The following is a 27,495-nucleotide window of genomic DNA, read 5'->3' as shown; positions in this document are numbered from 1 at the left end:
AGGAACAGGCTCACGTGCTCACCTAACCCTGAGGTGCCTGCAGCCTGGCCACACCCCACACCCCCACTCCCCACTGCCCCCACCAAACCAGTCTCCGTCCCCACCCTGTGGGCGTCCCGGGCCAGGGGTCAGGGCCACAGCAGACAGCAGCAGCTGCCAAACATGACAGATGCCAGCAAAGGAAGATGCTGAACTCAAGTTTCTATGGAGATATTACAATGTGGACGTAAAAAAAAAAAACACTTAAAGCTTTTTAAGTAACTTACTATCACTTTAAAATAAAAATTAGGTTAAAATAACAAATGTCACCCCATGACAATTTTTAATAGAGACGCACCAACCTGCTTTCCCGAGCATCCCCCAAGGCTGGCAGTCCCACCACAGGCTCCCAGCCCAGCATTTCAGCGATGGAAGGAAAAAATGTCCACAACCGTCCAAATCCTGACTTTATTTTTTAATATAAAAAATGCAATTTTGGAAACCCACCCTACTTTTCCCCCCTAACATAATGCTTTACCTCTTAAAAATAAAAATAAAGTACTAATTCTATATACATCACATGTACCATACAAAAATGTATCCAAAGTCTCTATTGCTACCAAAGTGTTCTAAAATAAAACAAGTTACAGAAAGCCCCTCGTTGTAAACAGAAGATTACAGGTTACAAAATCAAAGTACACACAAGCCATCAAGTCATTTATACAACGACGCCGATACATCTCTCTCCCAAAGCGAGTTGGATTTTTATGTGCCTGTATAAAAATGCATATCAATATACCTTTGCAAATTTATTTTTCATTATAAAGCAAATGAATACACTTTCTACAATAAATAATCGGCTGGGAGGTGCACCGTGGTGGCCTGGGGTGGGCGGGAGGGGCCAAGGGGATGGGGCCGTGCCCCGGGAGCTCTGCCCGACGGCTGCGGAGGGTTTTTGGTGATTTGCAAGTGATGTGCAGGACATCAATTTATTCTCCATCTCTTTCCACAAAGTACCATTCAAAATAATGTCATTTCTTTCTTAAAATACACATTTGTCACTGTAAATTTACACCCATCTTATTAAATAAGTGGCACTCTGTGTAAAGAGTATGATTTACAAAATTATCAAACATTCAAAAGTCTTTAAAAAAAAGCTACTGATCAAAGAAAGTGATATAGCAGCACCATCCAGCATGTGAGGGATTCCGCAGACAGACCCACGCCATGTCCGGGCCCACAGAGCCGGGCGATGGCTTCACAGAGGACACGTGGAAACAAAACCTCCCCCTCCTCAAGGGAACAGAACCAAGACCTATGACGGAAACCAGAATAAGTTAAGATCTGAACAATGTACACATATGTACAGGTTATGGACAGTGCGGGAGACGCCAGGGCCCTCCTGCGGGGCTAGTCGACGTCGCTGAGGTCGCTGACTGGCTCCCCGTGGACGCGGCTGAGGTGGTTCATGGCGCGGTCAAACGCGACTCGCACGGCCTTCCGGATGCTGGAGTTCCTGCCCTCCATCATCTTCAACTTGTCGATCGTCTCATCGATGCCGAGCGGGACCATCTTGGACTTGGGAAGCCATTGCCTTCGTAAAACACAAAAGATGGAGACAACAAAACTATTCACGTTATATGTCACGTGTGTTGTGCAATAATCAAGCCCACAGCTCAGGCCCTTCTGGCTAACACAGAGCTCAGGCCGAGCTGCGCTTGACCTGCTGAGGCCGGGCGGGGGTGAGAAGCCAGGTGACGGCGCACACAGGCAGGACAGGCACCCCAAAGCTCGGACCTCACTGCCCCCTCCCGGAAACCCTTCCCAGGGCCCACTGACGGCACGAGGCCCACTGGGGGGCCAGCAACGAGCAGGGACACATGCAGACACCAAGTGCGTGTACACACTCGTGTACGTGTGCATGCACGCTTTCTCAGGCATACGGATGCACACCCATGGACACAACACGCTCTCACACACACACACAAAGCCCCTGGCACGGAGCGGGGGGAGAGCTGCATGGGCCTGGCTGGGGGCAAGGAGAGGCACGAGCACTGTCGGAGGGGCTCCAGGGAGCACCGGGCAGGGAACCAGAACCCTGCTGGGTGCAGAGCCACCCCCGGCACCCCCAGCCCAGGCCCCTGGGGCGTTCCAGCAGCAGCAGCCGAGCAAGGACAAGAAAGTAGCACTTCTTGCTGCCGGGCCCAGTGCCCTCCTGGACACAGTGTGACAGAGAAGCCCCAACGCATCACAGGTGCCCTGGGGACCCCCGAGAGCCTGTCCTGGGAGGTGGGAGGGTGGGGCCGGCACGGGGCAGAGGCCACAGGAGCCCCCAGGGCACTGCCCGCACCCCATGCCTCGGAGGGCCCCCAGAAAGCAAGGCCCTCAGCAGTCGGGAGGGCCTGCGGGACACATGGTACAGGGTCAACAACAGATGCGCTGGGAGTAGCCATTGCACCGACAGGTGACGCAAGCAGATGTCACTCACATCAACACAAAGAGCCCTGGGCTCAGCATCAGATGCAGAGTCAGTGCTGCCCAGGCCGGGTGCACTGGGTGGGACCACGTGTGGCATCAGGATGGGGAAGCATTGTGGCAGGTGCGACGTAGGGGTGTGGTGAGGGGATATGGAGATGATGTGTCAAGAGCATCAGGGGGTGTGCTCCAAAGGGGCACCAGCCAGATGGAAACGAGATGCCCTCAGCTTGGCCTCCTGGGCACAGCACGTGCCAAGGCCCTGTGCAAGTGGGCAAGGTTGTATTTGGGGGGGGGGGGGGGCTTTCCTGGCAGAGCACTAGGAGTCTGGGAGCTCACCTGAGGAGCCCCCAAGCCTGGGCCCTCATAGCAACAAAGGGGTGAAGGGGCAAGTACTCCAAGTTAATGTTTTGCCGGATGAACACATGGGCACTGGAACGCTCCCAGGTGCTGGTGGGGCCCGAGCGCGCGCTGGAAACACAGAGCCGGGGACAGGGAGCAGTGCGGACAGCCGGACAGCCGCCCCCAGGCCCTCGGTGCTCAGTCGGCCCCTAGTGTGCTCCTGGTGTACTCTCTCAAGTCACCGGCTGCACCCAGACGGAGGACCCCCGGCGGGAGCCCGCACCCCGTCCTCAGTGCAGGAAGGACACACCACGCTGGCGCCAGGGCCTAGGCTCTGCACTCACCAGCTTCTCTTGTTGTCGAAAAACAGGACCAGGAACAGCTTCTCGCCAGCCTTGGTCTGCATGTGCTCCCCGATCCTGAGCACGTCCAGGGGGGGTGCAGGGATGGTGACGCCATTGTGGTGGCCGGGCACACGGGGCATCTTGGGGTCGATGATCTGTGCAGGGAGAGGTCCTCGGTCACTCGGAGCTCCCTAGGACCCACTGCCACGGACCGCAGAACCCCACCCACCCCCACAGAGCCCCTGTCCCCGCTCCAGCCAGGCTGATGGGGAAAAACTGCAACCAGTGCCGATGCTGACACTGAGGATGAGGGCATCCGTGCTCCTCTCCCCCAACCCCACCGAGTGCAGGCCCTGGGCAGGGCAGTGTGGCCGGCTCGGGTTCTGCAGCACCACGGCTGTGTCACCCCATGATGCCCCTCCACCTGCCCTGCCTGGTGCAGACGCAGGACCCCCAGCTGTGGCCCCTTGTCTTGGGGAACAACACTGTCTCGGCAGCTCAGGGCACCAAACCCTCTGCACCGTTGGCTGATGCGTGTATCTGCAACCGGCCGACTGAGAACCAAGGCCCAGGGCAGCCCTGGCCCGCCCCGCGCGGTGTCCTGGCCACTGCTCACCAGCGCGGGGTAGGAGGGGTAGCCGCTGCACTTGGCCCACACCACCTTCAGGGGCTCGAGCACAGAGGCCGCCGCGTCGGTGGAGATCCACATGCCGCTCTGCCCGACTTCTGGAGGAAAGGAAGAGCAGGAAGGGTCAGGGAGGGTCAGGGAGGGATGTGGAGGCAGGCGGGTGCCACCCCCGTGCTGGCCCCCAGCAGCCTTGCAGCAGGTGGGGACTCACAGCTCACACCACCCACCCCTGAAGACCGAGCCCAAACCATGGTGCACCGCAACTGCCACCCACGCAGGCCAGACGTCGGCCACAGGAAGACACCACGAGAGCCTGGTCTGAAGGAGAGGCGAGGCCACGGGAAACTGGCCAGGAGGGCCTGCAGCCCCAATGCCCACGCCCGCACTCTAGACCCCCTTCTGGAATGTGCTCCTTTCCATGGACCCCCTTTGGGTAGCACCACTGGGCTCCTAATACCTCCCCGACCCGTGAAGACAGGACCCCTGCTGCTGCCCCTCCCGCCACCAGGGTGCCACTGCCCTGCCCCCACGCCCTCCTCACGGCCCACAGGCGCGACGGCCTTGGCGGTGCCTGGTGCTCGAGACCGCTGAGGGTGAGCAGCAGAGGTGACACGGCACTGCCCCCAGGCCCGCCCCCCGGGCCCCCCACAGTGGCAGCAGACGCCAGCTCCAGGCCACGACATCAACTGTCTCTGGAGGGCGGCGAAGGTGCACACATGCACAGCCAACATCAACGCCGAGGGAAGGAAAGCACTTCCCCTGGGCAAAGCCCAAGCCTGGCTCGGGAGCGGCAGAGCCAGACAGAGAGGGTGGGACAGGGATCGAGAGGGCCGCTGCTGGGGCCGAGAGTGGATGCGCGCCAACAATCACACGGCCAGGCGAGGGCCACCAAGAGCCGTGACGCCGCAAAAATCGCCCGCAGTGCAGGCTCCGGGCCAGCGGAGCGCAGAGTTCTAGGAAAACTACACGAATCCGGCGTGATGAAAACCCAACTGACCTGCCGCGATCCGCGCAGCCTTGGCGTAATTCCCGTTCTCGATGCAGGAGATCAGCTCGCTGCGGTCTTCAAGCGTGTGTCTGCGCACGAGTGCGGGCTTGCCCCTCCCACACTTGGGTGCACTGAAACTGGAGGGGCCGGGACAGAGGGAGAGAGCGAGCCGCTGGAGGAGCTGACGCCCGCTCACCTGCTCTGCCCAACACCCCCAACCCAAGCCAATCTCCCAGTGATCAGCGCGGCAGCTGCCAGCAGGCGGGGGGCCGAGTCCCCAGGCTGCCACCCACCCCAGGCCAGTCCTGCAGAGGGTCTGTGGGCCAGGGCCAGCTATGCAGATGGGCGGGGCTTGTAGACAGGGGGTTCAGGGCTCCTGATTCTGGCCCAAAGAAGTGCCAAAGCGGCCTCCACAGGGCAGAGCCACAGGGCTTCATTTACTAAGATTTTGACTTGGATAAGGGATGAAATGTGAATTTACATGTGGACTCTAAGCTGGAGCCCACCTTCCACGGTGGCTGCCGGAGTGAGACTCTACAGGGTCACTTCAGTGTGGGACCTGGGGCCACCCTCACCCGCACCCCCAGCCCAGCCATGACCAGGGGGCTCAGGTGAGAGCCAGTCAGCAGGGGCGGGTGTGAGGAGCTGGCAGCGGGGGGCCCAGCCTCTCCACCCTTCCTGGGGCGCCACCGCAGCCGCGCAGCCGTGGTACCTGGGGCCACAGAGGAGACTGTTGCTGGAGGAGATGCTGGACTCAGAGGCGCAGCGGCGCCGGGGTGCGGCCTTCCTGCTCGCCGCGCCGCCCGGCTCCTGCTCGCTGCTCGCATCCCCAAAGCCGTTGGTGAGACCTGGAACACACACACAGGGCCCTGAGCTGCCCCGGCCCCGAGGCCCCCGACCCAGGACAACCCGCAGGGCGCCCCCCGCCTGGCGCTGGCCCAGAACACAGCGGACACAGGAGCACTCGCTGCGCGAAATGAGCAAACACAGTAAATCCAACCCGGAGCCACTCCCTGGGCCACAGTCTGCAGGAAGAAGCTGCTCTTCCTCCAAAGTAACGATTTTAAGTGGGTTCCAAGAGCAAACTGGCCTGTTTCGCCAGAAGACCAACTGACGACAGCCCACCCCACCATCCCCTGGCTGAAACGGGGGGCAGGGGCTAGGGGCCCCACACTTTGAACACATGCACCAAACACCAACGTCACACCGGGGCATGTCAGTCAAGGAAAGAGTGGAGCTTGAAACAAAACAAAACAACCTTGTGCCAAGAGAAAGTATGAAGATAAAAATGCTTCAGGAAACACCCGAAAACCGAAAATGCACTCTGAGTTCATCCATCTCATGCCAAGGCAGAACCATCTGGAAGCAACCTCACCAAAGTCCAGAGGACACAAAGGCTTGCAGCTGCCCTGCCTCGGCCCCCGGGTACCCTCTGAGCTCCTCCTTGACGCTAAGGCTCACTGGTTCCCAAATGATCTAAATAAACAAAACACAAGTACAGCATCCCAGTATTTGGAAACAGTTTTAACCAAGGCAAATCCCAAAAGTCAAACTGATCACTTGGCACCTTCCTCCTGAAAACGCCCATCGCGAGGGCAGTGGGCGGGAGAAGTGCTTTGTCACTGCCCTCCCTGCACTCCCCCGGGCCGGGGGGACAGGAGGACAGGGAGACGGGGACACAGAGTGACGCGCACAGAGAAATGCCCACGGCCATGGGCAGGTGGCTGGAGGCGGGATTTCCAAAGCAGAACCCCATTCCCCTGCCCAGCTCATCTTCAAAAGAAAAAACATTAAAACAAAACAGTCCATTTCCAAAGGAAAAATGAGTAACCCTGTAAATAATGCACTTTCTTAGAAAACGTTTAAGTGGGTAGCAAGTTCACCCATGTTACACTTTCCTGTGTTTTCTCAGCGAGTGTGGATTACTTCAAAAGAAGGGCGGTACTCCCCTACGTGGGATCAGACACCAAGGGGAGTGACTCTCCCTGGCAACGTGGAATATGACTCCCGGGGAGGAATGTAGACCCGGCATCGTGGGATGGAGAACATGTTCTTGACCAAAAGGGGGATGTGAAAGGAAATGAAATAAGCTTCAGTGGCTGAGAGATTCCAAAAGGAGCCGAGAGGTCACTCTGGTGGGCACTCTTACGCACACTTTAGACAACCCTTTTCAGGTTCTAAAGAATTGGGGTAGCTGGTGGTGGATACCTGAAACTATCAAACTACAACCCAGAACCCATGAATCTTGAAGACGACTGTATAACAATGTAGCTTATGAGGGGTGACAATGTGACTGGGAAAGCCATATGGACCACACTCCCCTTTGTCCAGTTTATGGATGGGTGAGTAGAAAAACGGGGGCAAAAAAAAAAAAAAAAAAGGCACCCAGTATTCTTTTTTATTTTAATTGTTCTTTTTCACTTTAATTTTTATTCTTATTATTTTTGTATGGGGGGTAATGAAAATGTTCAAAAATTAATTTTGGTGATGAATGCACAACCATTGTCACGGTACTGTGAACAAACGAATGTATGCTTTGTATGACTGCATGGTATGTGAATATATCTCGGTAAAATTGAATTAAAAAAAAAAGGGGGTGGTAAGTGGGCCTTGTCGCAACCAGATAAAGCCGCGGCCGTGGGCCCCATGCGGGGGCCTCTACAGACCACCCCCCGGGTGCACTTCAGCCCAGCCCGGAGCCGCCGCACAGTAACCTTGGCCTGACTTGGGGCTGCCATCCTCGTTTTTGGAACGCGGACATTTTTAAGATTCTCCAAGTTACTGTGGGAAAAACCCGGTCATAAAGCTGAGCAGGCCCCACGATGTGCACACAAGAGAAGCGCACCGGCCATCCCACAGCAGGGGACCCCGATGCTGGCCCAGCTGCAACAGAGGGACGGGCAGAGCCCAGAGCCCCCGGCTCTGAGGCCTGGGGGAGACCTCAAATCCTGCCACGGTTCTCCTCGCTGAACGCTGTGCAACCCAGGCTGGGGGCACCCTGCCCAACTCTGGTGAGTGGACACGTCCCACACAGGTGACCCCCATGAGATGAGCCCCTCCCGGACACTGCCCGATGGAGTGGGCCGAGCCCTGCTCCCACCGCACCTCTGCCCGACGCACAGTCACGCAGCTCAAAGCGCAGGTGACCACGACGGAGCGGCAGAACGCGCAGGGACAGCCACGGGACCCCCACCAACAGGCACACACTGTCCACTGGCCATAGCTCCCGCGCCTCCTGACGGCCACCCGCAGACGCCCGCAACGCCAGAACACCGCCACGGGCTCTGCGGGGACGCACTGGGCCTGGACGCGTGGGCTCTTCTAGAAAGGAGCCGGTGTACTTCCTTGCTTGACAACAGGCTTGCCCAGCGGCACCTGAGGCAGAGCCTGAAACGAGGAACGAGCTGAGACCAAGGCTGGGGCTCCACGCGGCCCACACGAGAGCGCCCGCGGCTCAGGGCTGCCAATGGCCCTCAGCGCCCTCCGTCGGGCGGGGGAAGAGATGGCGCAGCACAACGGGAAACCTTGACCACGGTCACCAGACCAGGCCCGTGGCCTGGGAGGCCGGAGAGCATCAGAGCACGGGGGTCAAAGGCGCCCACGTGCGTGGAAGGTGCTGGCCGAGGCCCGGGCCTGGACGCTCCCCACGGGGACCTGCACAGACTTCACGCGGCTGCATCCAAGTCGCGGGTCAAAGCCAGGCTCACTCTGCAAGGTAGCAACCTAAGGGGAAACCAGTCAAACGGACCGAAGAAAAACGCCTCAATTCTGAGAAATAAAGAATGGTTAAACATCTCCCTTTGGCTTTTCCTAAGCCTTTATTAGTGGATAGTTGATCTCTAGTCAGTCACACACAATTTTATATATAACTCATATATAAAAACTTTCCCACAACATGTATAATTTTACAGAGCACCTAGCACACGCCAGGCAGGGTCCGCAGGGCCTGTGAGGAGCGACCCAGCGCCCGGCCCGTGGAGGCCGGTTATGGGGGCCCCTCAGCCCCCTCCACGTGGACAGGCGTGTCCTGCAGAAGGTTATACACACCTTATGGAACACGCACTGACCGCCTGCACGGAGAAACGAACCCATGCAGACCCGCTGCCCGAAAGGGGCCCTTCCTGCTGGCCCCACACCCACCAGCAGGAGCAACCCTCAGTGCTGAGGCATCACCTTGCGGGACCCCCAAAGGAGCTGAGATGCACCCAGGACCGGAACGTTTGCCTGGGCCGTCTCCCAGGGAACCCCAGGGCCAGGAAGTGCCCCTCCGACAGCCGCCCCATCTCAAGCCTGGGCACAGCAGGGCACGTCCAGAACTACGTCGGCGTGAAGAAGGGCGAAGTAAAGCCAGTGGATTCTGAAAAAATAAACTAAAAGGCAAGACGGCTGCTGGGAAACCTCCCCCCGTCCCCCTGTTCTCCCCGCCCCCCTGCCGGTCCAGGCTGCACTTGGACCCAGCGTTCCGGAACCTCCGGGCAGCCGCTCATCTCAGCAGGTGACACACACCGTGACTTCTCATGAGTCAAAAGACTAAAAGTCAACACTGTGAACTCTCCTCCCGATGCCACCAGTGAGGAGGAAGCTTCCGGAGGCTGAAGACACTGTTCCCTGAGCAGCTGGCACGGCTGAGCCCTGGAGCAAGCTCAGCTGAGAGGGCAGTGGGCCTGCCAGGCCGCAGGTCCGCCAGCACCAGCAAGACCCCAGGCCTTCTCTAAGCCTCAATTCCCCAAACCAAAATGGGGAAGAGTGGGGTGAAGGGCTGCCCAGGTCCCGGCTGGGGGCTGTCCCTGATGACCGGGACATGCCTGGGGACAGAGACCCTTCCAGAGCGCCTCACCCGCAGCCTCTGCCATCTCGCTACTCCATAAAGACAACACCAGGCGAGCGTGAACCAACCCGCAGCTCACCTGCGGCGTCTGGACATCTTTGTGTTTTGCAGTCTTACAATTAAAAACAAAGACACGGCGAGTAAGAAGACTCCCTCAACCACCTGCTCTTGCCGAGACCAGCCCCGAGGACACGGGCTGGGAAAGGCCTGCCTCTCGGGAGCTGCAGGATGCCAGAGGCCTGGACAGAGGGGACGGAGGCCCAAGGCTCGCCGCCGCCACGAGGACACGCGTCAGGGCACCGTGGCAGCTGGTGAGAATTCAGAACTTGATGCGCTCAGTGACCCAGTGGGAATCACCAGATGGAAATAAAGGAGAAAGCCGGGAAACTGAGGAAGATAAAGGCACCAGAAGCTGGCTGGAGTGGTGCCCTCGGAGCTGGGGCTCGTGCCCACCACTGGTAGAGATCCCGGGCTCATGCTGTGCTGGCTCGGAGCCCAGTTGCGCGGCCAGGTCTGCACGTGCTGGCAGCAGGTGGCGAGGTCTGTGCCGGATGAGCTGTCCGTGGGCGCTGTAGCTTTCGGCATCCTCCGGGGACACGCGCCATCTCTGCATCTCGCATAACTATCGACAGAGGGTAGGGCCGGAAGCTGCTGGCAGTGTCCAGCCAGCGCGCAGAGGGGCCACTTCTGCTGCCCGAGTCTGGCCAGTGCAGACAGTGGGTGTGGGCTGCTGCCTGCCTGCCCCATGCGCGCCGCTGCGTTCTCTTGCAGACGGCGTGGATGCTTCCAACATGGTCCACAAGAGTTGCATGGAATGAACGATCTTCCCGCGCTCCAAAACGACCGTTACACAACTCCAGTCCAGGATGAGGTAAGAGAAAATTATTAGGATCCAAAGAGTTAACTACCCAGGATATTAGTAGTTAAAATGAGAACCTGGAAAACAGCGAAAAAGCCATTTAGTCTGACTGGAAGGGCACAAGCCAGCCACCTCCCAGGGCAGCTGGAGACCAAGCGCACTCTCCCGTCCACTCGTGCCCACCCCACCTCGCGCACAGCCAGAGTCCGGTGACAGGCGACCCGAGAGAGGAGACGAGCGAAACAGAACTGCTGGCTCGACTGGTCGTTGTTGGAAATAAATTAGTAACTGCAGAAAAAGAAGGTGCTGGCGAGCTTGGTGAGAACATGACCTCCCTCGGGAGCCGGCGCCGCAAGGACCCGCACACCACGCACGCTGCCCCCGGCCCCCAGCGCATCCCTCCCCGAGGGTCCGGGACCCCACAGCTCGACACCCAAGGGTGGAGTCCACAAAGGCACCGGACAGGAGTCGTCTCAGAATGAACGGGTCTCTTCACGCTAATGCAGGGCTCCTGGAGCGCATCATGGAACCCCGAGAACTTCCACGTGAGTTCAGAGCACACTGAAGGATTTGGGGGAAAAACCAGAAGGTTCAAAATACTTCAAGTCCTCAGACTGTGAGGAAGTGCGCTTTGGAGCGAGAGATCCAAGGCGCGCCGCGAGCAACGGCGGGTGCGGGTGGGGACGGAGGCCAGCCCGGCTGCAGCTCGGAGGGCAACGGCTGCTGGCCGGACCGTCAGTGGTGGGCGCCCGGCACTCCCGAGGCTGCTCTGACCAAGCGCAGGCCTACCAACACTCTCGGGGCTGCCGGGGCGCTTGGGGCTTCACCGCGCGTCCATGGAAATCTACTGCCTCTCTGGAACAAGACAGCAAGCAGAGACCTCCGTTTCAGTCGGGCTCGAGGGGCATGCCCCGGGAACTCCCCCGTGGGACCGGGCTCAGTCCAGGCTCGCCCGTGTCCGCGGCAGAGCGGCAGGAAGCACCGTTCCCACCAAAACAAGCCACATGGCCCAGACATGACAAAGCGGAGCCGGGGGCACAATATCTCCTACACGGACACTCAAGGACAAAGGCCAGAGAGCTCCCAAAGTGACGATCGCCAGGCCAGCAGCTGGAGACCCCTAGCTGGAGACCCCCGGCCCCGAGAAGAGCTCTGAGACCAGCTGGTCAGATCAGGCCCCCGTGGCGGAACCTGCCAGACCTGAGACCAGGCCACCCCACAGGGACCCCACGAGAGAGCGAGTGACTGCAGCGGAGCGGGGGGCATGGGCACTGCCTGCCAACACCCCCTCAGGCCCGACCGACCAAAGGATCTGCCCTGGGAAGCCCCCGGGCCACAGTGCTGGCGGCTGCGGGCACAGAGCCTGGGGAGAGGCCGTTGGGGCTGCATGTCCCGCCTGGACCCCCAGCTGAGCCAGGCATGGCACCTTGCTCGTAGCCAGGACCTGAGAGAGGAGCCCTCCTAGAACTCCCCAGTCACAACTGCTTGAACTTTTTAGGGTGTTTGAAAAACAAGGCCAAAGAAAGGTCAAAATGTAGCTCAGAGAAACCATCGGGCACTAAAACACTGTCTATAGCCTAGAAAAAATTCAAATACTTCATATTAGATACAAAAAACATTTTATGAATCCATCAAAGTAAAAGCACATGAGTAGAGTTTCCACAAATGTAATTCTAAGTGCAAAATTCTCCTAGGCATTAAAATTAAACCTACAAGAAATTCCTTTGGCAACAAGAATCATCCTCTGCTTGTCCGCAGTGGCAGAAATGCAGCCGAGGTCCCCTTGACCACGGGGGCCCGGCCTCGCCAGCACCAGCCTCCACCTGACTTCGGCCAACCCCAACCCCACCTTCCCGCCACCGAACACGCAAGGAGCCCCCTCACACTCAGGCAGCCAGAAGACTAGGAGCTGCTCAGCCACAGCGGAAAACATGCAACTGGGAGCCAAGCTTGACACTGAGGCACAGCCCTCAGGGGCATCTTTCAGGAGATGCAGTGATCCCATCCCGGTGCCCCCACAACGCACGGCTACCTGCCGAGTGAAGGGCAGACAGAGCGCCTTGCCCAGCTACGTCTTCATCTTTTCTCCTACTGAAATCACACTACTTTAAAGACCACAAGATGCTCATGGCTCTCACCTGAGGGCTGCCTTCCATCCGTGGCCGTGAAGGGCACAGAAGTGCAGGCCCGAGGGGGGGGGGGGGTTTCCCTCAAGCCGCAGAAGCTTAGGGGTAGGCACGATACCTTCAAGTGTTACACAGATAACTCAGCCTCCTACCAACAAGTCGACACAGAACAGTGAGAGCGCATAAAATGCCTCCACACCAGGCTGCGCCACTGAGGGCCGAGGCGGGGTGCACGCCTGGGGTCCCGGGCCTCCCCGACTGCAGGTCAAGAGCAGACGCACGGATGCGGCAAGAACAGGCCAGATGGACACACAGCCGCCTGCGCAGCGCTCCGCGGAGGCTACACACACGATGGCCCGGGTTTCCGCACCTCACCCAGGAGGCCCATGGCCACCCACATTCCCATGTCTGTCTAGCTACCAAAAAACCAACCCCGAGGGAAAAAACCCGCACGGCCGCCACCTGGCTTCCGAGCACCCACAGCCTGCAGTCTGAGGCCCCTGAAAGGCAAGGGCAGCCTAAGCTTCTCCTCTGGAAATGGACACTCCGCGAGCCCCTGCAGACCCCGCGTGCGGCCCCTCGCCTCCACTCCACGCGACGCTGCTGGCGCCCCACGGCCGCCGTGGCATTTACCTGTGTCCAGGCGCTTTCCCGGGGACTCCTCTTCCGCCTCGGAGTCTCCGCAGGCGCTTCGGGACCTTTTCCTTGGCTGCAGAAGAGTCTCCAACCTCGGAAGGACTACAGACAAAAAGGTTTTGGTCCCTAGCTGAGGAGAAGTTGGCTGGGTTTCAGTGTTCTTGGCAGACTTTGGGGGGCTTACGCTTTTCGATTTGCAGAAGAGAACAGAAGTGCGTCTGTTTACATCGCTCCAGGGCTCTGCCCCTGCGGCGGCGGCCGGCGCGCGGCCAGGACCGGCCAGAGGGGCGTCTGCTGGGTGTCCGTTCACCGGCGCGCTCTGAGGGCCGGGGCTACGTGACTCATTATCAAATGTGACTCTTTTGAATGGTTTACTGTGCTCTGGATTGAGTTCTACTGGTCTGAGGGTTGGTGGTTCTGAATTAGTCTCCGGGTTTGAAGGAAGAGGTAATGCATCTGATGGTTCAAGTTTAGGGGGAGATTTATCTCCTGAAAAAATTATAAATAAAGTGATTTTTGAAAACTGATAGTTATAAGATCTATTATAAAACTTTCTACAAATGTGAAGTCCACCAAAATACTAATTCAGTTAAGGACACAAAGCATCACACACACGGTTGGCTGAGCATTGCAGGCCCACAGCGGCCGGACCCCCCAGCGCCAGCCGGCCCCTGTGCACGGCCCGCCCTACACCACAGCTGGCGGGGGCCTCGTCCCGGCCCCCAGATACAGCGTTACCTTCTGAAAAGAAACGTGATGGATCACCTCACATCGCCCCACTAAATGCAACATTCGAGTTCGTGACAATTTCTAGAACCAACAATTCACTTACCTTGAGGAAGAGAAGGTCCCACCGAGCTAAAGGGACCCTTAGACTAACACCCCACACGGCTGTGCACCGAGCCAGAAGGTCAGCGAGCAGAAGGAAACAGACATGCACATTTCATTTCTGACCAGGTTTTTCAAACTCAATGCCAAAAAGTGGTGGAATGGTAAGTGGCTTTGAACAATTGTCAAGAAAAGAAGGGAAAAAAATTCCCATTCTTTTGTCAAAATACACAACCATCTACGCAGTATTCAAGGATCAGGTTACCCTAGAGTATTTTCAATATGAAAATGTAAGCTTTTTATGAGAATCTGACTTTAAAAATAAAAACAGTCTTGGGAAGAAGGCTATTTGAACCTTTTAAAAAAGGCTTCTAGAAGGGCTGAACGTGAAAAGGAGGCATCTTTAAAACTGCTGCAGGCCATGGCAGTGATTCTGGCCTGCACCCCAGGGGAGGCGTCTGTCTGGCCGTGGACAGCAGAAAGCAGGGGACGGACAAGCAGCGGGAGAACGAGGCGGGAGGCTGGGCACCAAGTGCTCCTTCCGGCCCGGGTATGACTTGTTTTTACCAGGTTATGTTCTGTATGTTGTTAAACTTGCAAGGTTCCCAAAAACCATCTGAAGTACGTAAGATTAAGCTTCTAAATTCAAAGATTCATTCTGAAGGTAAAAAGCTACACAACTTCCAAGCTCCACTTGTTTCTGGGCCCTCTGATGAATTCAGAGCAAACGTTTTGAGAATGACACCAAAAAAAGTTACCCTCAAACTTCAGAAAGCGGCGAAGTGTGGTCCTGCTGGCCCTGCTGGCCCCAGGGGCAAATGCCTCGACAGAGAGCCTCAGACAGACAAACACCATGCAGGAGACACACCACCCCTGGAGCCCAGTGCCAAACCACCCAGATGCACAGCGAAACGTCCCCAAAGCAGAGCCCTGAGTGCCGAGTCCTGGTGACATGTCCCCGCAGGTGCACGAAGCCTGTTTACAGGTGCATGGGAACACTGGCCGGACGGGGCCCAGAGAGCCGCCGCGCCCACCCGCCCCCTTCCCTGACCTGCAGCTCGAAGGCCTCCATGGGGCCAGGCAGCACCCACACTCCTGGGATTGTGGGGGGCTTGTGCCTCCCGACGGCCAAGGCTGCTCGCCAGCCAAACCTGCAGGAAACTCCCAGTTAGTATAAAAGGATGAAGGTTCCGCTGAGGAGCTCAGCGACCACCAGCGACTGTTGCTGCTACTGAACTGCAGGGGACAAGGCTCAACCGACTCTAGGATCCACTTCAGGCAACTTGAAGGGAAACGAGAGCATGGAAATATGCAAACCTAAAAGCCTGTCATTACCCTGAAATGACATTCACAGGAACTCATCCCATAGGTGAAAGAGCAAGTGTTTTAACCAAGAACGGCCTCACGCCCAGGATGTCCACTCTAAACTAGCTACTTGTGACGAATGAACGCTCCGCCCGGGGCCTCCCTGAGAGCTGACTCAGGCTCTACAGAAACCAAACGCCACAGACCCTTGCAGTTACACCCTGCTGTGCTTTCCCCAAGTCTCCTGATGGCCCCTCCTGCTTCCCGACTTCCCCACTGAAGGAACGACGTGGCACCCGTGCAGACGTGTTCTGGCGGGCTGGGCAGGACCTCGGCTCTGTGCACAGTGGGTGCCCTTCCCCCGGGGCCTCAGCAAAGGAGAAACGGCCAAGACCCAGGCCCACATGTGCTCAACCCCCAACTACCGTGGAACCCAAGCCGTGGGCCTCGGAGGTGGCCGTGAGGGGGCAGCTTGGGACAAACATCTGCTCCGAGCGTTCTAACAAGTCCACGTCTTTGTCAATAGTTTGACACCCAATTAGTTGCCTGAAACCAAACTCCATGTAAAAATAAAAACTAAATCTCCAAGAGGCGCTGGCTGCTCCCACGTGGCTCATCGAGTTCCCTCTGTAATCCGACCTGTACCTGCTTGGACACAACTAGAAATCCAGCCAGAGTGTGGCTCCCCAACAAACCCCCACCGGGATGCCATGGGGAGCAGGGCCCCCAGGTGGCAGAGGGGGGGCCTCAGGCCTGGCAGCTGCTGCCCAACCCGAGCTTCTCAAGATGGAGACACCACGAGAGCTGTGTCAACACAGCCACTTGCAGTTCTAGCGGCAGTGTGTGTCGGACACTAAGAAATGCTGTATTTTTTCAGGTGAGCTACTGATACTGTGGTTCTGTTAAACAAGGAGCCTTATCTCTTAGAAATGTTCAGGGAAATGTTTTTTAAAGATCTGATTCTTGGTTCGAGTCCCATGATAAGTTTCTCAATTACACACATCTACACTAAATCATAAACGTTCTTTTCCGGTTACCTCTACTGACCATTTATGTCACTGGGTATAAAACTTCCACGATGACCCTCCCCACCACAACTGCCCACGCGCACCCACTCCGACCTACAGCTCGGGGCAGGCTCCCACCTCACCCGCCTTCCCGCCAGCTGGAGGACATGCCCTGCTCCTTCACCAGCCAGTTAAGCACAGGGAAGGGGGTTCCCGGAGGCCCCCCTGGGCTTCCTGCAATGAGCCGGCACTGCTGAACTCAGGCGCACTCCCCGGGCCTGGGGCCCCTGCTGCCCTTGATCGGGGCAGTCGGGCAGCTAAGCAGGGCGGGGGAGGAGCACGGCTAAAATGCTTGCAGGGCACCCGTAGCCCGGCGGGCCCAATGCCCGGGCAGCTGCTTAGGACAGAGCTCAATGGGCAGCCTGGGGCTATGCCGGAGAAAGGAGGGCCCGTCCGAGCAGAAAGCAGCCGTTGGCGATGGTGACCTGACCTGGTGACAAACTTTCTGCAACTCGCTCTTTTCAGAGGAAATAATAAATGAACAAAAGACTGGCCTGCCAAAAAGAGGAGAAAAGGAGCTTACCCCTCCCAGGCGAAAGCGGGCAGTGTGGGTGGAGGGCTGGCTCACTGAGAGCCCTCAAGCGTGGCTGCCAGGCTTGGGCTCCAGACAGGGCACCACCCCCAGGCCCTCGAGACCCCCAGGCATCCCCAGGGGACAGCTGGGGCCTCTGGATGGGGCAGCTGTCAAAGGTTCACAGGGTCAAGAGCTCCTCATAAAAAAACAGCACAAGGGCTTGGAAAATGCAGTGGGAAATGTCACGTGTGAACGATACAGGCTTCTCTGGAGCGGAGAGCAGGAGTGGACCCTCAGCCCACAGAGACGTGGAGAGCACGGTCACAGGGCTACCTAACGAAGGGGTCCCAAAACGGAAACAAGAGCAGGTGTACAGTGACGAGGAAAAGGGCACGTGAAAACCCTCAAGGAGAAAAGCTCAAGAGCTCTATTCGTGTCCCACAGCGATGGCTCCTGGGAAATGGCACTGAATCCCTCTGCCTGGCGAAGAGCAGTGGAGACTTACGGGTGGGGGACGTCCTCGTGGCCCCGGGGGGACAGGGGCAGGGCTGTGCTAGGGCCACAGGCACCCACAGAGCACAGTTGAAGTAACGTGTACGAGAATTACACGTGTGTGCATCATGTTTTGTTTCTGCTGTTCTTACATGGGTACGTGTAAGTAGAAAAGATAAAACACTAAACTGCTGATAGCTGAGAGGACGGGGGCCTTGTTCTACTTTATGATATTTCTATGTAAGTAATATTAGAAAAAGAGAAGGCAAAAAGATCAAGAATAATTTCCCACCAACTTCTTCAGGCTCAAACAATCTGTGAACTTTCCCCTGAGGTTTCGTCTTGCCCCGTACCCCCCGCCCCTCAACTCTGACAGGAGCCGAGAAAGCAGACAAGCAAGCGTCTGTCTGAGCGGTCGTCTCCCCATGCTTAATTCTACATTGTCCACTGGCTTTCGTTCATTTTTCTGTTGGACAAATTTCCTCTCCTCCATTTACTTCACATCAAAAAAAAAGCGTCTTTGGCATCTGCCTGTTCCAGAGACACTTCATCCACCGCAAAGCGGACTCCTGAACTCTGTGTGCTACGCGGGAAGAGCGGCTGTGGGGGCGCAGGGGGCTGCGGGGGCTGCCCACGGCGAGCGCTGCTCACACTGGCGACTAGCTGGGTGAACCCACCCCTCACGTCTCAGGAGCACGTAAGCAATGCTGGTTTAAAACGACCCTCCCAGAAGGCTGTGGTGATAACCAAGTGCAGAATTCGAGGGCCCCTCAGCTCAGGTAACCCAGCACAGCTACCTGCTAGGACCACAGGCCTTATTTTAACCAGCCAAGTTTCAATCTTACTCTTCTGCCCAGTACAACATCTAAACCCCACTTTTTAACAGTTTTTCGGGCCCAAGTTGAGGAGAAAAAAGTCTTAAGTCTCCATCTTAAACTTTGCAAACTGTGCAGGTGTCATCAGGGTACAGCCAGCACCAGCCAGGGTGGCCTTTCGGAGGGCAGGGACTGGGGCAGCAGGCGCTACGGCCAGCAGAGTGGGGCCAGGGCGGCGCGTGGCCGCAAGGACGGGCTGGCCGCCAGCGCGACGGTGCAGCTCACCTTCCTCCTCGGGCTCGGGCCCCGGCGGAGCCGCGTCCTCTTCCAAGCCTCCAGTACCTGCCTCTGCCTGCGGCGGCCGGCCGTGCTGCTGGCTGAGCCTGCTCCGGAGCTGCGCAATCTCCTTCCTGAGCAGCTTTGTCCGCTTGCTCCTCGACCCGCTGGACTTCATGGAGCAGGTGAGGTCCAGCTTGTCCAGCAGCTCCCGCAGCTGCTCCTCCAGCGGCATGTGCGCCCTGCTGGCCGGGTCCAGCAGCCTGTCCACTGCGGGCAGGAGACGGGCATCACCAGGACGGCAGGCAGCAGGGGCCAGCCCGGGAGCGCGCCGGCAGCACAGGCTCTGCCAGCTCAGCGCCACCCACAACGTCGCGGCCGCTGGCGCGACACCCAGACCATGTGACAGGCAAATCTCACAGACAGTTCTGGATTTCAGGTGTAGCTACTGGCCTGCTAGCTCACATTCTCCCAGGCAACTACAGGGGAAAAAGAAAACAACGCTTCTCGCCCTTCCACAAAACCTGGGCACAGAAATTAATTTAGACAAAACCCATGGCAACCTGCAAGGCCGTTTCCGAGAGACCCGCTCCTCACTCGGGGTGCCAGTGGGCAGGGGAAAGACATGGGCCCAGGAAGCACTGGGCAGCCACTCTCCAGGTTACAGGGGAAAATGAGGACCCAGGCTGCACAGGGGCGGGCAGAAGAGCCGAGCCGCACACCACAGCACACGTGGGGCTTCCCTGGGAGCGTGAGGAACAGAGGCCAGGACCCCACCCCAGACTCTGACTCCATGGAAATTTGCTTTCCCATTTCTACAAGATCAGCATTACTCTTAAAGTCAGAAAAATGAAATACATGTGCAAGTGCCTGTTCTTTAAAAAGAGATTCACAATCTCTCCTGAGCACCCAGCAACGCCCTGGGGGCAGAGCGCACCGGTGACCCGGCCAACCGGCGCCAGGCCACGTCCCCACATCCATGGGTCTGGCGGGGGCAGGCAGGCAGCGGTCAGCGGCCCCAGAGGGCAGCAGGGAGACGCTCATAGCAGCACTGAACCCCCCAGCAAGAAGCCAAGGGCGGAGCTGCCACACGGAGGCGGGAGACTGTCAGGGTGAGGACAGCGACCGGCCAGAGCCTGGTGGCAGCGGGAGCCGAGGGAGGAGGGCCGGGCCGGCTCAGCCAGAGCCTGTCCTGGAAACAACCCATCAGGAGAAAGGGCCCCCGAGGGATCCGAACACGACGTGCCACCCTGCTCTGCCTCCAGGCAGGTGAACAGACCCTGGCAGCGTGGGTGGGGCCCAGGAAAGTGGGACATGCCACTCAGGGTGGCACCCAGGGTCACTGTGGCTTTTCGGCAACATGTGCAGGCCAGGAAGGTAAGGGACAGGGGCCGAGCCTTCAGGCTCCACTTTCCTGTCTGTGAAACACTCTGGCTGAGGCTCTCAAGCCACAGGATACACGTCTCTGACCAGACAGACTTCCCCGCAAGCACCACTAAGGCCCAGGCTGTGCAGGGGAGCCAGGGACCCCCAGCATCACCTGGGGGAGCCCTGAACGCAGTCGGTCCTGAGACACGGAGTGTAACACACACCAGCTTTCAGAGGCAACACAAAACAGGATAAAAAGTACCATAACTTCACTTTGGTTACATGTTGACATAGTAACTCTTTGGGTATACCGGGTTAAGTATGATACATTAATAATACTAATTCCAGCTGAGCCTCCCTGAACGTGGCCACCCTGGGGTCTCCCGAGCGGTCCCGCCGCTTACCGTCTTCCCAGGAGAAGGGTGGCGGAGGGGCAGCCACGGGCCGTTCGGGCAGGTGCATCCCCGTGGCCTCCTCGAAGCCAATGCTGTCCACGTGGCGCCGGGCCTGCCTGAGCACGGCACCGCCCTGGTCACGCAGCCGCACGGCAGCCCGGTAGAACACGGTGTCCTTGGCGTTGTACTTCATGCAGTTGTGCACGATGAGACTGAAGTCTGCCTCAAACTCGGCCAGGCTCTTATAGCCCTGAGACTCCAGCCGCCTGCGCATGGTGGCAAAGTCCATGGGGTGCTGGATGTGCTCCAGGTAGTCTGGCACCTGGTCGGGGCAGGGAGGTCAGCAGGGGAAACCTGGAGGGGACTCTCCCTTTCCCTACCTAACCCGAAGTCCATTATGTTTAAGAGCCGTGTGCACACACTCGCCTCGTACACACGCGTACAGACGTGCACACGTACTGCACAAATCGCTCTCACACGGCTAACGAGTGGCCCGAGCCATGCGGCTGGAAGGGCCCCGGGGCGCTGGTCTTGGCCGACACAGACTACTGCAGCTCTTATCTGTGGGGGAGCTTCCGCGATTTTACAGTGAAAGGTAAAAGTTCTGCAACTTTTTTAAAATGTATTCAATAAAAACAGAGAATTAAGAATACAAGCGAGGTACACCCCACTGTGCTGAGTAACATCAAACCCGGGCAGCCGTCGGCACGGAGCAGGGGGACGCGCCCGGGCCGGGACCCACCTCTTGCAGACTCACGGGCTGGGCGAAGATGCGGGCAGGGTCCTTCTCCTGCAGCTGCTCCAGCACCGAGCGCAGCAGCACCGTGAAGGGGGTCAGCCGCAGCTCCATGGCCACCTGCTCCACCTTCACCTGCACGAGATGCGCCAGAGGCTCAGCCTCCAGCCCCCGCCCGGCTCCAGGGAGGAGCCCCCACGGGAGGCCGCGGCCGGGACGGGCTTCCGGGACACCCGGAGCCCCTGTGTGGGGGCCTCTCCGCCAGGACGGTGGCCAGGCGCCAGGAGCCCCCCCAAGGACCCCCACGGCCACGGCGCCCACCTGCTCACGCTTGAGCTTCTCGCGCTTGCGCATGAGCTCGATCAACAGGCGCGCACGCTCCAGGTCGTGCCGCAGCCGCTGCCAGTACTTGAGCTTCTCCTTCGCCGCCTTCACCTCCTCGTCGTTCTCCCTCTGCCAAGGGAACCACGGCCGTCAGCGCTCCAGGCCCACCGCCGGCCCCAGGAGCCGCCCAGCTGCCCCCGCCTCCGCAGGCTGCACCCCGAGCACCCCTCTCCCGGCCCCTCGGCACCACTGGCCGACGGCCCCCACAGGTGCCGCTGCTCCCACAACACAGAGCGGGGTCACGTGAGGCTGGGGGCTCCTTGTGCACGCCATCACCCCTCTCAGCACAGGCGTGGGCAGGCCCCCCACCCCACCCCCACCATGGCCTCCCTCCTGATGCCCTGCACCCTCCTCCACGGCCTCTGAGAGGCAGACCCTGCACCCCCACCACACGTTTGCGTGTGCAAGTTCGCGTGTGCACACTGACCACAAAGCAGCTGCCAGGTGGCAGGAGCGGCTCAGACCCGTCCCACACCTCCAGCGGCCAAGGCCCAGTCGCCCCGCGCCCTCCACCGGACCTCCCAGTACCCGACCGTGCGCTTCTCTCGGGGAACAGGAAGGGGTAAGGGAGCGACTGGGCCCTCGCAGGACAACCTCCCCAGACGCACAGGTCTGCGCCCCCCACCCTGCGCCTGCACGCACCCCGCGGGCACTGGGCTCAGGGAGTCGCTCCTCGGGCTGGAGTGCACCCCACACTCTTCAGACCCTTCTCTCCCTGCCCAGACTGCTTGGCCCCATCCGGCAGTGCCCGAAACAGCGCCCAGCCCAGGCGTGCCCACCCTAGGGAAGCCCTTCCCACCCCCGCCAGACACCGCGCCCACTCCCACTCTGACACCTCACGGCGCCTGCACTCACCCTCCCGAGAAGAGCACACCGACGTCCAGACGCAGCCCCCAGGGAGACCCATAAAACCACAAAGCAGGGAAAGGTCTGGAGGGCCAGCGGCGCCAGCCCGTTTCCTAAAGGACTTTGGGGTCGGAGGAAGGAGCCTGCACCCTCAAGAGTTGAGGAAACGGGCTGGGGCAGCCCCTCCGCTCGGCCAGATGCCCCACACCCGCCACCCGAGGGTGGACCACTCCAAGCAGGGCCTGCAGTCACGTCACCCACGCAAACGGGGCCCGAGGTGACGAGAGGGGTGGGTCTCAAGAACCACATTCCCAGGAGTGTTTGAGAATCAGCTCGTCCACTAGTTTGAAAGAGGTACTTCTGAGAAAATGGCCAGAGGGACGTTTAAACTAGAACCCTGCAGGAAGGGACCCGCGAGCCTCCTCACGCCCCCGGCTCGGGAGTCGTGTCCTCATGTGGCAGCAAGGGGCACCACGGCGGGCCCGGGTGGCGCAGACACCCGCACGTCCGTCTACTCAGAACACACTGGGTTCCCCTACTCTGCTCCTCTTGACAGCACTCCCCCTCAACTTGCCCCAGCGTTTCCTGCCCTTGGCAAATTTAGTTTGTCTACAAGGAGTATGAAAACGAAAACAATTGAATGCAAACCAACACCAGGCCAGCACCCCCTGGACAGAGCCAGGTGTCCACCTCCCCTACCGTGGCCCTGAAGGGCACCCCACTCACAGCTCCGGCTTGATATGTCTGTCCATCCGGCAGGTGTGGGGACCCACCCTCCAACGCTCCCCCTCCCCGTGTCCTTCCTGGCAGGCCCCACCCTGGCCCACCCTGGCCCACCCAGCCCCATTTCAAGGCTCTCATGCTTGATTGCACGGGGCCATCCCACAGCCAGAGGGAACCTCCTGCCTACGCCCCATCCCACAAGCTCCCCCTCCCTGGACTCTCCACCGGAGGCAGTTCCCACCTCACCGGTCCACAGGCCACACCCAAGGCCCAGGTCACCCTCTGGAGCTGTGGGACCTGTCCATCTTCTGTCCCGGCCTCCTCTGAAAACATCCCTCTGCTAGAGCCCTGGCGGCCAGCGCTCTCGTGCCCCCACACCCCTCCATGCGCCCATGCAGCTCCCACTTCCCCAGCGCCCGGAGCCCGGCCCTCGCTGCTGGGCCACCTGCCTGAGGACCGTCCTCACCCCCGGGGGCAGCAGGGTCCTGGAAGCACAGCCCCAGGCACCAAGGCACCCCTTTCCCAGAGATGGCAGCAGGCCCACGAGGCCCAGTGCCTTCAGCTGTCACGACAGTTTCCAGAAAGTGTACATTCGGCTCCAATTTACACCAAAAACCCTGAGCATCTCAATGCCAAGTTCTTTAAAAGCACCTGTTTTGGCACCAAAATATTATGGAAGATTTAGGGAAAAGCTCAAATGAGAGTAAAATGTTAAAATAAGATGAGCTAAAAAGAGGGGCAAGGTGTACCTTAGACCAGAAGATTCCAGTTCTGGCTACGGAAGCGGGGGCGTTAACGAGACTAAAAGGAACATCCCATACATAATGGGTGGGAACAGTCATTACCGCAGCCCAAAACCCCATCAGCTGCACAGTGGGGCCCAGGAGCCCACCCACCTGGAGCCGCGGGGTTCCGCGGGCTTCCTGGGTAGAGGGGAGGCAGAAGGCCCTCGAGGCTGCAGAGGGTGCGGGAGGGGAGAGCGGACAGAGGGCAGCGAGGGGCCTGGCCAAGTGCAACAACCACCTGTCGGCTTCAATTTATTTTTGGAACATCTTACAGAAACCAATTTCGTATTTTCTAAATCCATTCTTTAGGAACAGTTCTGAAACATCAGATGGTTCTATAAACCAAAACTAACTACTAACGCCAAGCACCTATTTGGTTTTGTTCTTCACGAGGGGAAAACGCCTGCTCCTCACCCACCCCAGCGCTCTCCTTACCTTCCCACCATGGTCAAGTATAACCAGGTCTCAAAGCAAGTCCCTTGAAAAATAAAAACCACCCCCTGTGCGATGTTTCCGCAAGCCGAGCTCCCCGGCCCAGCACAGATGCACGGTGGCCGAGCCTCACCTCCTGAGCCCCCAAGGCCCTGAGGCCCCCGAGGTCCCCATGTCCGAGCTTGAGCGCAGGTCCCGTCCCTGCCCAGCCCCCAGCACACAGCTCTGCAGTCAGAGAGGAACAAACCCTGTGGGCAAGGGGCCTCTGCAAGCACTCAGGAGACCTCTGCAGAGCAAAAGGAGCCCAAAACTGAAGACAAATCGGGAAAAACAGAGTGGAGAGGGTATCATCTACACAGCCCAGGACTCAGAGCCAGTGGGAGAGACCAGGGTCTACAGAAGAGGAGCCTGGGGTCCAAGAGCTTAGACCCACCAGCCAGAGCTGCTCAGGCCAGGGCAGCAGGGGCGAGGGACACTCGCGGACGGACGGAGCGTCCCGCGCGCCAAGCGGGGGCCACGTACCTGCTGCGTGTTTCTCTGGGACTGGGAGCCGGACTGCAGCCTCCGCAGCAGGGGCGCGCCGTTCCGAGACAGTCTCTTGAGTAGCCAGTAACTGTGGGCTCGCTCAACAAACTGCTTCTTCCGCTGAATGGCCACCTGATTCGCAATTTTATTTAATCTAAAACACGGAAAAACTCAAAGTTTAGCTCAGAAGCAACAGGTTAGAACATTTTGATCATGGAGACTAGAAACAACAGTGCTACTTTCAATACAACTATACTTGTTTCTATTTTATTTTTTTCTCTCCGCAAAGATCCATGTAATTTCTACCACGCAGTATCCCTGGAGCTGATTAAACAAAGTCCACAATCTCGAGCATCGTGACGTTTCACCCACTTTCAATGCACCGAAGTCTATGGGAGTAAAGCCTCTAAACAGAACACACGGTGAGCAACGCTGCAAACGCTTTTAGTCCTCTCCGGTTATACTGTCTCCGAGTTCGCCAACCCTTCCACGGTGTCCCTCGGCCGTGCCGCCACCGCCACTGCCCCCCACCGGTCTGGAAAGGACGGAGGAGCAGCGGGAGGGCAGGCCGGGGCGCGGACAGACCGCTGCTCAGCAAAACGACAAGGAGTCCCTCGAAGCCTCCGGGAAAACCTCACCTTCTAGAGGCTCTAACAGCCAAAGGGGTGAAAGCCACCCGGAAAATTTCCACTCCCCTGTTACTATTCTTTCTGCTGAGACAAAAATTCATTTATCAATTTGCCTGATAAGGACACTGAAAGAAAAAATAAATTTATCAGCAACAAACCATTAAAACATATACCACAGGTTTCATAAAATCAAAATACAAAAATACAATGAAAATGCATTCCTTGACATACAAGAAACATGAAAATTACAACAAAGAAATTAAGGAATTTCACACCAGATTTTAAAAATTAACCAAATGACGAGCTTTACAAAATAATCACGGGGCCAACATGCCAAGCAGAAGGCAGCACTCCCCACGTCCAGGTGCACAGCCACCTTTCCTGGTTGGTGCACCCGGGCTCCCGCCGGGCTCCGCAAGGACAACCCGGCGCCATTCTCAGAAGGGGCCTCAGGCACACGCCCCAGGTGCCCTGTTAGGGTCTCCCCTCACCTCCCTCTTTGGGGCTGCAGCCATCAAGGCACAGGCCCACCTGCCCACCTGCCCTGGCTGCAGGTGGGGGCGACACGAGCATCTAACAAGGAGCCTCTGCCCTTGGCCCCCAGGCTCAGCCGCACACAGGCTCCAGCTCCTCCCTTGCGGTGCTTCTCACTGTGACTCACTGCACCCTAGGTGACGTGCAGTGACGTTTCACACTCACACGTTTTCACACATACGAACACGTGGGGTCATTTCAGGATCAAATAAAGCAATGGATATAAAATACTTTTTAACAACCTAACTATGACACTTGGCAATCTGCTCAGGCAGAAATATGATTCTGACCATCAAGAGCTAAACATCACCGTTTTCTCCGAGAGCCGGTATCGCTGGTAGACCCGGCTGTAGGCCACGCAGTGGCAGCACCTCCTGGGTTCCGAGCTTTAGTCGAAAGCTCGCACCAGGGCCCAGCCCACTCAGCCACCACAGGCTCGGATGGAGACTGCAGAGCCTGCCTCCTGTCACGTGCACAGCCGCACCACAGGAAGATGGCCAGCCCTGCGTCATGGAGAGGAGCAGCAGCCCGAGGTCTCTGCACCAAGTCACTGGAAGTTCATCTTTAATCACATCGCCTTTAAAACAGGCTCAGGAGGAACAAGGGGTGGGTTCATCCAAGTAGCTTTTAAAAACAGTGGTTCAAAAAATAACTGTAGAAAGAATAGTGACGTGATGCTGGGGCAGGATGCTCCCGAAGAGCATCCCACCACCCAAACAAGACTGAACCGGCAGGGAACGTCTGAATCACCTGTTCTGGAGTCTAGCGGAACACTAGGCCTTACCTGGGGAAGAGCTGGGGGGAGATGCGGGCAAATGGTGGGAAAGACCCAGCCGTGTGGCGGGGCAGTGGGGCTGCAGCCCGGGCTCCTGGGCGGCTCACTGGGGCCAGGGTGGGCCACAGGGACCCAGTCTTCCAAAGTCTGGGGTGAGTGGTCTGGTCGCTGGTCGTCACTTTTGATCAGCTGCTTCATATTGCTGGGGCCACTCAGGGTACCAAGATATACATCACTGGAGTCCCAGAAGGACGGGACAGAGAGGAGGGGGAAGAAAAAGCATCTGAACAAACAGTGGCCAGAAAGTTCACAAATCTGATGAAAGACATGAGTACACACATCCAGGAGCTCAACAAACTCCAGGCAGGATAAGGTACCTAAAACATCTAACCAAGGACACATTATAGCAACGCTGTCAAAACCCGAAGACAAACAGGACTTTGAAAGCAGCCAGAGAGAAGCGACTTGTCACAGATAAGGAATCCCCAGCAGATTAAGAGCAGATTTCCCATCAGAAACCATGGCGGACAGAAGACAATGGGACGGCATATTTAAAGACCTTGGAGAAAAAGAAGAAATCAAGATATTTACAGATCAACAAAAGCCAAGAGAGTGCAATTACCAGAAGACTTGTCTTGCAAGAAATACCAAAAACGTCCTCCAGTCTGAAATAAAAGGGCATGAGATAGTAACTTAAAGCCACAAAAAGAAATAAAGGTAAAGGTAACTTCACAGGCACAGGGAAATCCTGTATCGTTGCATTTGGGTATGTACCTGCTTCCTACCCCCCACCCTCCCACCCCAACTTAACAGGCAGATGTGTAAAACAGCATTTTACCTCTATGGTAACAAGCAAAAGGT

At 57.9% G+C, this 27,495-nt stretch overlaps 1 protein-coding gene across 4 annotated transcripts in view; it reads right to left on the bottom strand.

Annotated features, from left to right (window-relative positions):
• Positions 1-433: 433 nt before the first annotated feature.
• The window catches only part of BRD1 (bromodomain containing 1), a 49,994-nt gene continuing 22,932 nt past the window's right edge, over positions 434-27,495 (bottom strand). Inside the window, exons 4-14 of one of the 4 annotated variants that reach the window (XM_037845356.1) lie at positions 24,694-24,850; positions 21,323-21,454; positions 21,008-21,136; positions 20,275-20,587; positions 18,512-18,772; positions 13,203-13,694; positions 5,469-5,604; positions 4,766-4,893; positions 3,757-3,866; positions 3,141-3,295; positions 434-1,573 (exon numbers count right to left, since the gene is read on the bottom strand). In XM_037845356.1, the coding sequence (XP_037701284.1) occupies positions 1,390-1,573; positions 3,141-3,295; positions 3,757-3,866; positions 4,766-4,893; positions 5,469-5,604; positions 13,203-13,694; positions 18,512-18,772; positions 20,275-20,587; positions 21,008-21,136; positions 21,323-21,454; positions 24,694-24,850 (2,197 nt within the window). In that variant the 3' untranslated portion in view covers positions 434-1,389. Of the gene's footprint in view, positions 1,574-3,140; positions 3,296-3,756; positions 3,867-4,765; positions 4,894-5,468; positions 5,605-13,202; positions 13,695-18,511; positions 18,773-20,274; positions 20,588-21,007; positions 21,137-21,322; positions 21,455-24,693; positions 24,851-27,495 lie in introns of those variants that run through there. The other 3 variants (XM_037845357.1, XM_037845358.1, XR_005218251.1) reach the window with 3 other exon arrangements.

The sequence above is a fragment of the Choloepus didactylus genome, chromosome 8 (genome assembly GCF_015220235.1).
Source record: "Choloepus didactylus isolate mChoDid1 chromosome 8, mChoDid1.pri, whole genome shotgun sequence".
In the NCBI taxonomy this organism is placed as follows: Eukaryota; Metazoa; Chordata; class Mammalia; order Pilosa; family Megalonychidae; genus Choloepus; species Choloepus didactylus.
The sequence above is the reverse complement of the archived record's forward strand: the minus strand, read 5'-3'. Positions and strand labels throughout refer to the sequence as shown.